This window comes from Anomaloglossus baeobatrachus, chromosome 9 (genome assembly GCF_048569485.1).
Source record: "Anomaloglossus baeobatrachus isolate aAnoBae1 chromosome 9, aAnoBae1.hap1, whole genome shotgun sequence".
In the NCBI taxonomy this organism is placed as follows: Eukaryota; Metazoa; Chordata; class Amphibia; order Anura; family Aromobatidae; genus Anomaloglossus; species Anomaloglossus baeobatrachus.
In genome coordinates this window covers 221,851,420-221,867,414 of record NC_134361.1, presented here as the reverse complement: position 1 = coordinate 221,867,414, position 15,995 = coordinate 221,851,420, and the positions used below count along the sequence as shown (strand labels likewise).

The window sequence follows — 15,995 nt, the reverse complement described above, 5'->3', positions numbered from 1 at the left end:
AGTTTTTGGAGGGTGCGGCTCATCAAATCACAGTTCTTACCATAAAAATTTAGCGTATATTGAATCAGCCAAACAGTTGACTCCTAGATGGGCCAGGGGGTCATTATTTTATTCTAGATTTAATTTTTCCATCACATTCAGGTCACGGTCTAAGAACGTGAAGACTGACTCTTTGTCACAAAGTCTGGATTCTGTATCTCCTCCAGAACCTCCATTCTTCCTCATTGTATTGTAACTGCCATGGTGTCATCTGAGTTGGGGACAGAGATCCGTGATGCTCAGTCAGCTCCTTCCACTACTCTGGAGTCCAAGTTATTTGTTCCTGTATACTTCAGGTTGCGTTTGTTGCAGGATCTCACGACTCTGTGTTAAGTGCTCACCCTCAGGTCATGGCCACCCAGAAGGCTATTTCCAGCCGGGCATCCATGCATGATGATGTTAAGGATTTTGTATCCATTTGTGAACCTGCGCACGGCTAAAGTAAGTCGTAACCAGTTGGCCGGGGAATTAGCTCCATTACCAATCCCTGAAAGACCGTGGACTCATTTGTTCATGTATTTCATTACCAACTTACCTATTTCTGGCGGGAAGACTGTTATTTGGGTAGTAATCGACCAATTTAGTAAACAAGATCACTGTCACGATCGGGGGTTAGGAAGCGGAAATTTCGCCCTTCCTTTCTACCACCCGTCCGACCGACAGACAGAGCACGTGACGCGCTCTCTAGCGCCCCTCCTATAGTCAGGCCAATTATGGAATTGCCCGACAATAAGCAAGGAGGCCGCTATGATGATTGAAGGGTTACCGGTGAGAGTAAGGTATATATTCCCCCGACCTCAACGGACGAAAAATATCTAAACCTCCTTTAATCTCACTGGTCGCCCCACAATAATCCTTGGCACAAACTCACTGCCACCAACCAATTTACGGTAACTATTAACCGAGCACACAGACGTGGGATCCGAGATCGAGATAACAGAACAGCCCAAGATTAATTATATATTTTAATCGGCCTAAGCCACACTAGAAACTACAATATATACAATACGGAATCTACAGAATATATACATATATTGGTCAGAGTACATTTACAAATAAAGCATGGTTTACAAACAGGCATACAGTTCAAGCAGTTACCTTATGCGTCTGGCCACAGGGGGGCGCCGTTTGACCAGGTTTCCAGGAACTTCCTCACATGTGTTCAGACACAGACCCCCGAGCAAGAACACCTAAAAAATGGCTGCACTGAGGTTATCAACCTGGCTGTCTCATCCCTGTCCCCTCCTGCCTTAGTGACCTCAGAGGGAAGCACTGCCACTCCCCTGGCTGGAGTCCAACATAATATCCCAAAAGGGGATATTGGCCATACCTTGGCCTGGGAACGTCGTAGGCGGACGCCAATACTCTCAGTTTTTCAGTTATGAATTTACCTTCACAATGATAGGACACATGGCTAGTCTGCTGGTACCCCCCTGCCCAATATCAAGTTTGGGCTACCTACGGAGGTCCCGCGCCTATATAAAATATGTGCTAGAATTGTCCGCATGCTGGGGCGCCATATTTCTGCTTGCCATATTTATAGGAAGCACGGCTCACGAGATATTAACAATTAATGGGCTTCCAGAGCCTGATAATTAGATAGGAACGTCTGCTACAGTGTCACGGAGGGGGGTCATCCTCTCCCTTTGTGTTCCCAAGGCTCACCTAATTTCCATATCATAGACTTTTTCCCTTGTCACACCACTGCTAAATAGACTGGTTCCTCAGATTCATTAGCATTCTGATTGAAGCTTGACAAGATGGCTGCTATAGGAATATGGCTTCATAGCTCAGAATATATCCCTATGTCATCACAATCACTTTGTTCCATTATCGGGGTAATCCAATGCCGAGACACTTTCCAGGTTGTTCAGCAGTCATGTGGTACGATTGCATGGTATTCCTCTGAATATCGTGTCCAATAGGGGAGTGCAGTTAGTTTCTAAATTTTGGAGGGCGTTCTGTAAAAAATTATCACCCTGAAACTAGCAGACCAAGAGGACAAATCAGTCATTGGAACAAATAATGTGTTTTGTTGCAGCTCAGCAGGAGGACTGGTGATCGTTCTTACCTCTTGCAGAGTTTGCCTTCAATAGTCGGGCCAATCAATCTACTGGAACCTCGCCATTCTTTTGTAACTACCGTATGTTTTTCATCTCCATTTTGGAGATTTTTCAAGGATAAATTCTGGGTGTCCTTGAGTGGAGGTTGCCGTACAAAAACTTGGGGATGTCTGGAGAGAAATACAAAAAAATATTGGGGTGTCTCAATCTCACCAGAAACAGAAGGCTGATAGGAAACATTCTTCAGGTCCCATCTTTCAGGTGTTTGTGGTTGTCTTCTAAAAGTATTAAGCTAAAGGTACCCTCAACAAAGTTGGGTCCTAATTTATTGGGCCATATGAGATCTTGGATGGTGGTCAATCCAGTTGCCTTTAGACTGAAACTCCCTCAGTCTATTTAGATCCCAAATGTATTTCACAAGTTCCTGTTAAAAAAAAATTGTTCTCTCAGCCTTATCTCCCTTATACCCTCCTCCTCCTGTTCCCATTAATGGAGGTGTTGAGTATGAGGTGCAGAGGATCGTTGACTCTTGTAGGGTCCGGAATTCCCTTCAGTACTTGTTTTATTGGAATAGATATGGGCCCAAAGAGAGATCCTGGGTTCTGGCTTATTCAATGAGAGACAGTCAATTGGTCAGGACCTTCCATTGGAGGTTTCATGAGAAACCCAGGTGTCTGGTGGCCCTCCCTTGAAAAGGTTTTCCTGAGCTACAGAGCTGACAGTGACATGTTTCCTTTTTTGCAGAGCATTTTGCATTTCAAGATGCTCTGCTGTGTTTCTTTGAGCCCTAGCTGGCAGATTGTTTGACAGCACAGGATGCCATGTAGGTTTTGGGAGGTGCTTTTACTCAGGTGCTCAACGTTCTTGGTAATTTCTCTGTTTCATTACTGAGCATGCTGTCCCGGAACCTCGCCAGTCATAATCTCTGGTTCTGCAGTTGTGCTCTTGGCTTGTGTTTGTGCTTGTGTTCTGATCTGTTCTTCTTGAAACCGGACTGTTTATTGACCCCTTTCTTCCGGCTCCCTGTTCTTGTTGTTATCTCTTGGATTCTGACCTCGGGCCGTTACCTTACCACGTCCCTGTCTGCTCTCTGAATCTAATACGTTCTCTTCTGGAACTCTGACCCTCGTCCTGTGACTTGACTGCCTTTCTGCTTACTCCCTGTGCCCTGTCGTGTCCTCCTGTTTCGTGATCTTGGCTTGTCTGATTACCTTTCCGATTATACTATCTATAAGTAGTGACTAGCATCACATAAGGGTTTCAACTGTATGTCACAACTAGAGTGTTACGGGGGGCTGTCTGATAATAACTTAAAGGAGTATCAGACAGTCAGGGTCCACCGTGCAAAGACTCTGCTGCAGACTATGGCAGAGTGCAATACCTCTGTTAACTCACAGAAGGATATAATAAGTAAGTAAAGCAATTCCTCCCTTACTTGGAGGGTGTGTGGAATGATCTCTGTTAATAATCACAGAGACAAAGGCAATGTGTGCGAAATGGCACCTACCTAGGTCCGCTCTTCTAGTGGTGCAAAAGAGACGAACAGCAGCGTAAGCCGCACAAAGCTCCTACCTGCGTTCGCTCCACTAGTGTGCGAGGACACGAACCACTAGATATGGCACCTGCCTAGGTCCGCTCTTCTAGTGGTGCAAAAGAGACGAACAGCAGCGTAAGCCGCACAAAGCTCCTACCTCTGTTCGCTCCCCTAGTGTGCGAGGATACGAACAACTGCCAGACGCAGTATAAGGAACGTTACCCTAGCGGCAACGTCCACCTACGAGTCGAATCACAAGGCCCAGCCAGACCATGTGCCTCAGGCACCTGCCTATGTCCGCTCCCCTAAGAGGTAAGGATACGGACAGCAGCCGAAGCTGTAAGGTATAAGAACGCTACCCTGCCGGTAGCGCTCACCTTGCATAGACAGAGGAATGCCTAGAGGAACGTGCACAGGGCGTCTACCCTCATGCATGAACCAAGAGGACTGAGCGCCATGCGGCGTGTGTCAGGGTCTTATATAGACTCTGTGCCTCATCCAAGATGGAGGACACCAGAGCCAATCGGCTGCCAGAACGACAAGAGTGACGTCATGCTGGCCTATCACCGAGCAAGGCGTCACAAGCACATGACCAGCGACCAATCGGCATAGAAGGTGTCAGAGACATGTGACCTCGTGTCAGCGATGATGTCACCCGCACATGTGCAATGGCTCCAAGATAGGACTTAGTCTCCAGCGCTCGCACATGTGCAGTAGCAAGAAATCTGGACTTAGCCTCCAGCGCTCGCACATGTGCAGTAGCAAGAAATCTGGACTTAGTCTCCAGCGCTCGCACATGTGCAGTAGCAAGAAATCTGGACTTAGTCTCCAGCGCTCGCACATGTGCAGTAGCAAGAAATCTGGACATAGTCTCCAGTGCTCGCAGCAACCGTAACAGTACCTCCCCCTCAAGGGCCCCCCTCCCGGCGACGCAGGTAATCAGCAACTAAGTCGGGAGCATGGACAGCCTCCTCAGGCTCCCAAGAGCGATGTTCCGGTCCGTAGCCCTCCCAATCTATCAAGAAGAACCTGCGCCCTCTAACCATCTTAGAACCAACTATGGCTCGTACCTCATAGCTAGAGCGAGAGGAATCAGAAGCAGGAGAGTGCACTTCACGAGCGTGAGGTAAAATTGCCGGCTTTAGCAGTGAAACATGGAATTTGTCATGGATCCTAAGATGGACGGGTAACTTCAATTGGTAGACTACAGGATTTACCTGTCGAAGAACCTCATAAGGACCCAGGAAGCGAGGAGCAAATTTGACAGAGCTCACTCTAAGTTTCACGTTTTTTGCAGAGAGCCACACAAAGTCCCCTGGAGAAAAGACAGGAGCCGGGCGACGAAACCGATCGGACACCGTCTTCATACGGTCCTTAGCTGCTTGGATTGACTCTTGAGTCCGATCCCAAACCTCTCTGGCATTAGTTGCCCAGTCGGCCACAAGAGGAGGAGGTGCAGCAGCGGGAAACGGTACCGGTACCCTAGGGTGTTGCCCATTATTGAGTACGAACGGTGTCTGCCCAGTGGCCTCAGCCAGCGAATTGTTAAGGGCAAATTCTGCCCAGGGTAGGAGGGAGGACCAGTTATCGTGGTTCTCAGCAACAAAGTGTCGAAGGTATATAATCATGGATTGATTGGTACGCTCAACCAAACCATTGGTCTCCGGATGGTATGCCGAAGATAGATTCAACTCAATTTGCAGAAGGCTACAAAGATCTCGCCAGAAACGGGAAGCAAATTGCGGGCCTCTATCACAAATGATACGATCTGGCATCCCGTGAAGCCTAAAGACATGCTTGAGGAATAGTTTGGCTAGTACCCTGGAAGATGGGATTCTCGATAACGGTACGAGATGAACCATCCGGGAGAAATGGTCCGTAATGACCCACACAAATCTATGTCCCTGTGAACATGGAAGATCACCCACAAAGTCCATGCCTACCACCTCCCATGGTCTATCTGGCACTGGTAAAGGATGCAAGAGCCCAGCCGGTCTCTGCCGTAATGGACGGTTGCGAGCACACGAGTAGCAGGAACCGACATATCTCTTGACGTGGCTGGCTAAGTGTGGCCACCAATACCACCTCTCCAGTAACTCTCGTGTCCGTCTAATACCAAAATGCCCACCCACCTTTGAGGTGTGGACCCATGACAGTATATCATTCTGTCGATCAGGCGGAACAAAGGTCTTGCCCGGTGGGATTTGGTCTAACGTCACAGGCGAGAGCGTATGAAAAACCCTGGAGGGAAGGATAAGACGAGGTTCGTCAATCTCTTCCTGGGTAGAAAGCATAGAGCGAGACAGGGCGTCTGCCTTGTTATTCTTACTCCCAGACAGATAGTTGATGGAGAAGTGAAAGCGGGAGAAAAACAAGGACCAGCGGGCTTGCCGAGGATTCAGACGCTGAGCGGTTTGTAAGTACGTCAGATTCTTATGGTCTGTATAGACCTGGAAAGGATGTTTCGCTCCTTCCAGCAAGTGACGCCACTCCTCCAAGGCTAATCTCAAGGCGAGCAGTTCCCTATCCCCAATGGTATAGTTTCTCTCTGCCGGTGAAAAGGTTTTAGCAAAGAAGAAACACGGCCTTTTTCTACCTGCACCGTTCTTTTGATACAAGACCGCACCAGCACCCACTGAAGAGGCATCAACCTCTAAGAGGAAGGGCTTACTCTCATCGGGTCTTTGAAGAACGTGAGCAGTTGAAAAGTGTCTTTTTACTGCCTCAAAAGCCTGAGATGTCTCAGTAGACCAGGCTTTGGGATTAGCACCTTTCTTAGTCAAGGCCACCAAAGGGGCCACCAAAGTAGAAAAATGGGGTATGAACTGCCTGTAATAATTTATGAATCCTAAGAAGCGTTGCACCGCCTTCAAGGAATGAGGTTCGGACCATTGCAGGACAGCAGAGAGCTTCGCAGGATCCATAGCCAGGCCCTCTTGTGAGATAATGTAACCCAAAAAAGGCAATGAGGACTGCTCGAATACACATTTCTCGAGTTTAGCAAACAATGAGTGCTCCCTTAAACGGGAAAGGACACGAACGACATCCTGACGATGAGTCTCCAGATCAGGAGAAAAAATCAGGATGTCGTCCAGATACACCACTACTGAGGATAACAGTAAATCCCTGAACACATCGTTTACGAAGTCCTGAAATACTGCGGGTGCATTACATAACCCAAAAGGCATGACGAGGTATTCATAGTGACCGTCTCGGGTGTTAAAAGCGGTCTTCCATTCGTCACCCTTTCGAATTCGTACCAAGTTATACGCACCCCGCAGATCCAACTTCGTAAAAACTTGAGCTCCTCTCAGTCTGTCAAAGAGCTCCGAAATTAAAGGTAATGGGTATTTGTTCTTTATTGTGATTGCGTTGAGACCCCTGTAATCTATGCAGGGACGCAAATCACCCTCTTTCTTCCGAACAAAGAAAAACCCAGCTCCCGCGGGAGAGACAGACTTACGAATGAACCCCTTCTCTAAACTCTCTCTTATATAGGTCGACATGGCCTCCGATTCAGGTATCGACAGGGGGTAAACCCTGCCTTTAGGTGGAACCGAACCTGGGATAAGGTCTATGGCACAGTCATACGGCCTATGGGGTGGAAGAACCTCAGCACCCTGTTTGGAGAACACGTCGGCGAAATCCAGATAGGGTGTAGGTATGGGAGAGAGATCAGTAGATGCAACCGCAATGACCTTAGGTGGTAAGGGAAGACATCGGGACTGACATTTCGAACCCCAACTAATAATGCTGTCAGACTCCCAGTCAATGTGAGGAGCATGAGTCCAAAGCCATGGAAGACCCAGAAGGATGTCGTCTATACCCTCAGGCAAAACAAGAAAAGAAATCTCCTCTATGTGACCCTGAGACAGGGAAAGGCGCAAGGGAACTGTCCTCAATGTAATGGAGTCAGACAACATAGTTCCATTAACAACACGGACAGGAATAGGCGCCTCTAACATGATAGAGGGAATATTGTGTCCCTTTACAAATCCTGAGGACACAAAAGTCCCGTCAGCTCCGGAATCCACAAAAGCCATAATAGGCCATGTATTCTCAGATAACGAGAGCTGACCTGGGATACAACACTTAGAGGGTGCAGAAGACGTCTCTAGTAACCCCCCTCTAATGGTTACTAGACCAGGGAGTTTCCCTGACGACTAGGACACTTGTTGGCATAGTGCCCAGCCTGACGACATACGTAACATATAGGAGGACCAGACTTGCGTAGTCTGGAAGACGTATGACCTAACTCCATAGGAGTGGGAGATGTTTCAGATGCTGAGGAAGATGGTAGTGGACCCTCAACAACTGGAATAGCCCGATGCTTAGGGCGTGAGGAAGAGACCTCGAGTCTACGTTCCTTATGGCGTACATCGATCCTCGTTGCTACTGTGATCAAGTCCTCCAGAGAAGCAGGGACCTCACGAGTAGCAAGAGCATCCTTGACATAGCCTGCCAACCCTCTCCAGAAGATAGGAATCAACACCTTCTCTGGCCAATCTAGTTCTGCCACCAGAGTTCTAAAAGCAATGGCATAAGAACTAGTGGATAACGAACCCTGAGATAGATCTAACAGTCTCAGGGCCGCATCATGGGTAACCTGCGGACCCATGAATACCGCCTTAAGAGCATCAAGAAAGTCTTGATGTCTCAGAGTAACCACATCAGAGCGCTCCCATAGGGGAGTCGCCCATTCTAAGGCTTTGTCCTGAAGTAAGGAGATGATAAAGCCTACTCTGGACCTCTCCGTAGAGAAGCGAGAAGAGTTGACCTCTAGGTGTATCTGACACTGACTAATGAAACCACGACATGATCTGGCATCGCCAGAATATCTGTTTGGCAGAGCAAGTCGAGGATCATGTGCAGATGTCACCATGGTCTGAGGTTTATCCTCTATACTCTTGAGCCGTGACTCAAGTACTTGTATGTAACGGTGTAACTGCTGATATTCTGCCATAACTGCCAGACCCTTGGCTCAGTCCTAATGTTACGGGGGGCTGTCTGATAATAACTTAAAGGAGTATCAGACAGTCAGGGTCCACCGTGCAAAGACTCTGCTGCAGACTATGGCAGAGTGCAATACCTCTGTTAACTCACAGAAGGATATAATAAGTAAGTAAAGCAATTCCTCCCTTACTTGGAGGGTGTGTGGAATGATCTCTGTTAATAATCACAGAGACAAAGGCAATGTGTGCGAAATGGCACCTACCTAGGTCCGCTCTTCTAGTGGTGCAAAAGAGACGAACAGCAGCGTAAGCCGCACAAAGCTCCTACCTGCGTTCGCTCCACTAGTGTGCGAGGACACGAACCACTAGATATGGCACCTGCCTAGGTCCGCTCTTCTAGTGGTGCAAAAGAGACGAACAGCAGCGTAAGCCGCACAAAGCTCCTACCTCTGTTCGCTCCCCTAGTGTGCGAGGATACGAACAACTGCCAGACGCAGTATAAGGAACGTTACCCTAGCGGCAACGTCCACCTACGAGTCGAATCACAAGGCCCAGCCAGACCATGTGCCTCAGGCACCTGCCTATGTCCGCTCCCCTAAGAGGTAAGGATACGGACAGCAGCCGAAGCTGTAAGGTATAAGAACGCTACCCTGCCGGTAGCGCTCACCTTGCATAGACAGAGGAATGCCTAGAGGAACGTGCACAGGGCGTCTACCCTCATGCATGAACCAAGAGGACTGAGCGCCATGCGGCGTGTGTCAGGGTCTTATATAGACTCTGTGCCTCATCCAAGATGGAGGACACCAGAGCCAATCGGCTGCCAGAACGACAAGAGTGACGTCATGCTGGCCTATCACCGAGCAAGGCGTCACAAGCACATGACCAGCGACCAATCGGCATAGAAGGTGTCAGAGACATGTGACCTCGTGTCAGCGATGATGTCACCCGCACATGTGCAATGGCTCCAAGATAGGACTTAGTCTCCAGCGCTCGCACATGTGCAGTAGCAAGAAATCTGGACTTAGCCTCCAGCGCTCGCACATGTGCAGTAGCAAGAAATCTGGACTTAGTCTCCAGCGCTCGCACATGTGCAGTAGCAAGAAATCTGGACTTAGTCTCCAGCGCTCGCACATGTGCAGTAGCAAGAAATCTGGACATAGTCTCCAGTGCTCGCAGCAACCGTAACATAGAGCAGTTATATATCAACTAGAGCGTTCATATGGCACAACTAGAGTGTCCCATATATACATGACTCCACCCCCACAGAATGCTATATATATATATATATATATATATATATATATATATATATATCACAGTACAGACCAAAAGTTTGGATACACCTTCTCATCTCCAGAACAACTATTAAGAGGAGACTTTGTACAGCAGGCCTTCATGGTAAAATAGCCAATAGGAAACCACTGCTAAGGACAGGCAACAAGCAGAAGAGACTTGTTTGGGCTAAAGAACACAAGGAATGGACATTAGACCAGTGGAAATCTGTGCTTTGGTCTGATGAGTCCAAATTTGAGATCTTTGGATCCAACCACCGTGTCTTTGTAGAAAAGGTGAACGGATGGACTCTACATGCCTGGTTCCCACTGTGAAGCATGGAGGAGGAGGGGTGATGGTGTGGGGGTGCTTTGCTGGTGACACTGTTGGGGATTTATTCAAAATTGAAGGCATACTGAACCAGCATGGCTACCACAGCATCTTGCAGCGGCATGCTATTCCATCCGGTTTGCGTTTAGTTGGACCATCATTTATTTTTCAACAGGACAATGACCCCAAACCCACCTCCAGGCTGAGTAAGGGCTATTTGACTAAGAAGGAGAGTGATGGGGCGCTGCGCCAGATGACCTGGCCTCCACAGTCACCAGATCTGAACCCAATCGAGATGGTTTGGGGTGAGCTGGACCGCAGAGTGAAGGCAAAAGGGCCAACAAGTGCTAAGCATTTCTGGGAATTCCTTCAAGACTGTTGGAAAACCATTTCCGGTGACTACCTCTTGAAGCTCATCAAGAGAATGCCAAGAGTGTGCAAAGCAGTAATCACAGCAAAAGGTGGCTATTTTGAAGAACCTAGAATATAAGACATATTTTCAGTTGTCTTTAAGTATTTCATTCCACATGTTGTAATTGATAGTTCTGATGCCTTTACTGTCAATCTACAATTTTCAGAGTCCTGAAAATAAAGAAAACTCTTTGAATGAGGTGTGTCCAAACTTTTGGTCTGTACTGTGTGTGTGTGTGTGTGTGTGTGTGTATATATATATATATATATATATATATATATATATATATATATATATATATATATATATATATATATATATATATATATACGACTCCACCCCTGTAGTAGACTACCGGATGAATTCTACCAGGTTTATTAATTGTGGTTCTTTCCATCTGTAGTTGTCAGGCTTTTGTATATATGATCCAGTGAAAAATAGAGAAGAAAAACTATGAAAAAAACAACAACAAACACAATAACAAAAAAACAAAAATGTGATTAAGACAATTTGTCACATTCCTTTTCAGGAGTTAGACGGCAAAAATAAGAGAGGAGGGAATTTTGCGTTTCTTATCCCCTTTATTAAACTTTTTATACGGTCGTTGGTAAAGACGTTCCCCACGTACATTTTACTGTTAGTGTGTTTTTTTGTGCTTTATCAGTGAGGACGGGACAGACATGTGGACTAACAGCGTCAGTGCCCTGTAGGCGACATGTATAAAAAATAACATCGCTTCCCTCTTGTAACATTTTTATTGTAAATGTGTCCAAAGTTGTGAAACATTGAAATTTCTTCGGTTTCAGATCTATTAAGTCTGAGGGCGAAATTTCATTTCTGTCATTTTTAATGAGTAATAATCCCCTCTGAATGTTTTCCAACTCACTCCATTGTAATCCTCCGAGTCGGTAGGACGACTTCCCCGCAGGTATAAGCCATTTAAATTGGATTGACGGCATTGGTAGTACCAGTAGCCTCCCTTATATTTTTTTGCGCAGTGAACATCGTTACTTTGATCATTGTCTTTATCATACGTACTAAATTTGTTACTCCCATGGTAATAAAATGAGTCACCTGCGAAGAGAAAAGAGCATTAAAATCTATTATGATCAACAGATATGTCAGTCTATATCTAAGGGAGGGTTTACATGGCACGATCGAGTTCGTTATTTGCCCGCCGATTGGCTATATACACATTTAATGGTCTAGTTACACAGAACCATCATTAATACGGGCAATAATAGTCAAATAAAGGAGAGTAAGCATGCAAAGCCAAGAGCATCTAATGCTGACTTGTAGTGAGGTCAGTTGCGTTAAGCCAAATTCGCACATATACATGACTCGACGTTGAGCACTGTGTCAGGATTCCATCAAATCTCTGACACCCCGAAAAAAACCTACAGTATTTTGAGGCCAACAAAGTCACTTTGGACTCCATTTGACCTCCGTCTTGGAAGTGTTTGTCTTTTTTAGACATGCAAAAATGTATAGCTGTCTGCACCTCAAAAAGACGATGTCACACGGTGTTTGGCTCTAAAGTCGCTGAGTGTCATTAGAGATTTGGCTTGCAGGAGTTAATTTCTGCTAGCCTGTTGGTTACCTTTTGGATCACATGTTGTGGGAGACCTATCACGGTCACTTTTTGCCTTTTTAAGATGGAGGAGCCTGTCTTTCTATGACGACTATAGCTTTAGCAACACCTGTCCATGTGCTGTTCTATCCCAGTCCTGCTAATGATTGTATTACTTTTTGCCTTTTGCAATACAGGCGTCAGCACGCCAACACCTCCTTGATCCTGGAACCTTTCCCACAGCGACTTTTTGAAAAAGACCCGGATGGGTCGAAACGTCCCTAGTGACAAGTTGCTTATCACTATCAAAAATTTTTTTTGTATATACCACAAATAAACTCTACTATTGCATGAACATTTAGAGAGTGCAGTGAATTATTAAGTTGTATTACTTTTTGAGCGTGCTGTGTGCTTGAGTTTTGGTTTCTCCTGTTTGTCCATATCTGTGAGTTCTACCTCTGCGGTCTTGGCCCTCCCCTTGGGTGAGGGAGAGGTGGTATTAGATCAGGGCTGTATAGGAGCACGGCAACAAAGGCGACTCAGACATCAGACATATCTCTGATATCAAGGACACCTAGGGCCTGTTGAGGAGCCCTGGTCCCCGGTTATCCCATCACACCCCGTTATAGTTATAGATGAACACTGATGGGACAGATAGTAGACTGAGTCCAAAGACCATCGATGCAGTTCTCAGTGTGCAGATCTGCAGAGCTTTGCATATATGTGAACTTGGCTTTATAGACTTCACCCAGGTCAATAGATCATGGCTGGTCCGTAAGAGAAGAAGAGTAGAAATAGTGTTGTTGCCACTCCGGTAGATGTTGGCGTTCAGTTCTTCGATGGGTATTTCAACATTAATATAGAAAAGACCATGGCACGCTTTAGTCACAGTCAAGAAAATATAATTTATTGTTCTGTCAGCATGGCATGTTCAGGGTTACCACCTTTTACAGAAGGCCAAACGTTTGGTTTAGGCTGCTTTCACACATCCGGTTTGAGCCGTGCGGCTCAATCCGGCTGTGAAACCTATGCAACGGATGCGGTGAAAACACCGCATCCTTTGCATAAGTTTTTTACATGCGGCCCGTCCGGTTTTTGCCGCTTGCGGCATGCTACTGAGCATGCGCAGTGGACAAAACCCGCATGCGGCGGCCGGATGCGGTTTTTGCCGCATCCGGCATCCATAGGGATGCATTGAAAAATGCGCCGCATCGGCCTGATGTGGCGCAATGCGTTTTTTTTTTTTTGCCGGAGCAAAAAACGTGCCATGGAACGCTCTATCCGGCCGCCGCATCGGCTAAATCTGCCGCATGCGCCAAAAACCGGACGGAACACAAGCCCATGCGGCACAATTCGGCGTCAATGCTGGAAAAAATGAAACCGGCGGCAAACAAAAACGGTTTCGTTTTTTCAGCAGAGCGTCGGATTGTGCCTCACTGCTACAGCCGGATGTGTGAAAGCAGCCTTATCTGGATCTTGTTCACTGCCAGAGAAGCAGCAGCTTTTTCTTTGCCCTGACCTCCTGGACACCAACTATTTCCCCACCATAGAATTGAGAGGGATATATTCTAAAGGCTACTTTACACGCTGCGATATCGGTCCCGATATCGCTAGCGTGGGTACCCATCCCCATCTGTTGTGCGACACGGGCAAATCGCTGCCCGTGCCGCACAACATCGCGCAGACCCGTCACACATACTTACCTGCCCGGCAACGTCGCTGTGACCGGCGAACCGCCTCCTTTCTAAGGGATCGGTCCGTGCGGCGTCACAGCGACGTCACTGAGCGGCCGCCCAATAGAAGCGGAGGGGCGGAGATGAGTGGCCGGAACATCCCGCCCACCTCCTTCCTTCCTCATAGCGGCCGGGAGGCAGGTAAGGAGAGGTTCCTCGTTCCTGCGGCGTCACACATAGCGATGTGTGCTGCCGTAGGAGCGACGAACTACATCGTTACTGCTGCAGTAACGATAATCAAGAATGGACCCCATGTCACCGATGAGCGATTTTACACGTTTTTGCAACGATGCAAAATCGCTCATCGGTGTCACACGCAGCAACATCGCTAATGCGTCCGGATGTGCGTCACAAATTCCGTGACCCCAACGACTCCGCATTAGCGATGTCGCAGCGTGTAAAGCCCCCCTTTACTCTCGCTCACGAAGACAAGATCAGAAAAGAAGTTTTTGTCGGGCCGTGACCAAGATCTGGGCAGATCGAGACGATGGTCTTCCTGTAAAGTGTTGGAATCCCGAATATGTCTCACTCACATATCATTTTTTTTCACTAAGGAGTTCTGTGGTCTTTCCCATACGCATTGTTATGAATAGTAGCACCATTAATTCATTTTTGGGATTTCTTTCCAGTTTTAGGTCTAGCTGTATTGTGGACACAGACACAAAAAATCAGTACACAAAAACACATTTTCAATTGGTGAATGGTTGATCACTACTATGTGTTAGATACCCCATAGATTGCAAATAACTGAGCATCTGGTTCTCTTACCTGCGGTACCTTCAACAAAGCCAGTAACGTACAATTTATAGAAGTCTCCTTCTCCACCGAGTCTAAAACCTGAGTAGGTGGCGTAGGTTCGATTATTATCAAAATCTTCTAAATCCACACGGAGCTTAAAGCTACCTACAGGGTGAAATACAAGACAGTGATGGAAACACTGAATGGTCAAGATTTCAAGGAATTTTCCATTCAAATTCATCTTGGTGAAAATATGATTATTATGGCAGGAGCCCCTTAACTTCATGATCATATAATGTTGAAATGCCATGGTTCTCAGCCATTGTTTTCCTAGCAAATAGGTTGTCAGATAAATCTCTGATGCTGGCTTTAATCTGGATCGGCCCCAGAGAAGAAAAACCTGTTAATCCCTACATCAGTTACAATTGCCACTATAATCATCAGAGACATTGATTAAAGGTATGTCACACACAGCGACAACGACGTCGCTGCTACGTCACCATTTTCTGTGACGTAGCAGCGACGTCCCATCGCTGTCGCTGTGTGTGACATCCAGCAACGACCTGGCCCCTGCTGTGAGGTCACCGGTCGTTGCTGAATGTCGTGCTTCATTTTTTGCTCGTTGCTCTCCCGCTCTGAAGCACACATCGCTATGTGTGACAGCGAAAGAGCGACGAACTGAAGCGAGTAGGGAGCAGGGAAACGGGTTCTGACAGCCTGCGGTAAGCTGTAACCAGGGTAAACATCGGGTAACCAAGGGAAGACCTTTCCTTGGTTACCCGATATTTACCTTCGTTACCAGCGTCCGACATTCTCATGCTGCCAGTGCCGGCTCCCTGCTCCCTGCACTCCTAGCCAGAGTACACATCGGGTTAATTACCCGATATGTACTCCAGCTACGTGAGCAGGGAGCCGGCACTGGCAGCGTCAGAGCACACTGTTTAGCGCTCGCTCCCTGCATTTCTAGCCGGATTACACATCGGGTAATTAACCCGATGTGTACTCTCGCTAGGAGTGCAGGGAGCCAACGCTAAGCGGTGTGCTCTCACGCTGCCAGTGCCGGCTCCCTGTTCCCTGCACACGTAGCTGGAGTACACATCGGGTAATTAACCCGATGTGTACTCTGGCTAGGAGTGCAGGGAACAGGGAGCCGGCACTGGCAGTGTGAGAGTGGCGGACGCTAGTAACTAAGGTAAATATCGGGTAACCAAGAGAAGTGCTTTCCTTGGTTACCCGATATTTACCTTAGTTACCAAGCGCAGCATCGCTTCCATGCGTCGCTGCTGGCTGGGGGCTGGTCACTGGTCGCTGGTGAGATCTGCCTGTTTGACAGCTCACCAGTGACCATGTAA

General features: G+C 47.3%; 2 protein-coding genes across 3 annotated transcripts in view; one reads left to right on the top strand and one right to left on the bottom strand.

Annotated features, from left to right (window-relative positions):
• Nucleotides 1–15,995, top strand: part of LOC142251627 (ficolin-1-like) — a 293,970-nt gene that overhangs the window by 9,679 nt on the left and 268,296 nt on the right. The window lies entirely within an intron of this gene.
• LOC142251916 (ficolin-1-B-like) overlaps nt 11,209–15,995 on the bottom strand; it is a 35,123-nt gene continuing 30,336 nt past the window's right edge. The window contains exons 13-14 of the mRNA XM_075324966.1: nt 14,674–14,808; nt 11,209–11,676 (exon numbers count right to left, since the gene is read on the bottom strand). Of these exons, the coding sequence (XP_075181081.1) occupies nt 11,414–11,676; nt 14,674–14,808 (398 nt within the window). The 3' untranslated portion in view covers nt 11,209–11,413. The remainder of the gene's footprint in view (nt 11,677–14,673; nt 14,809–15,995) is intronic.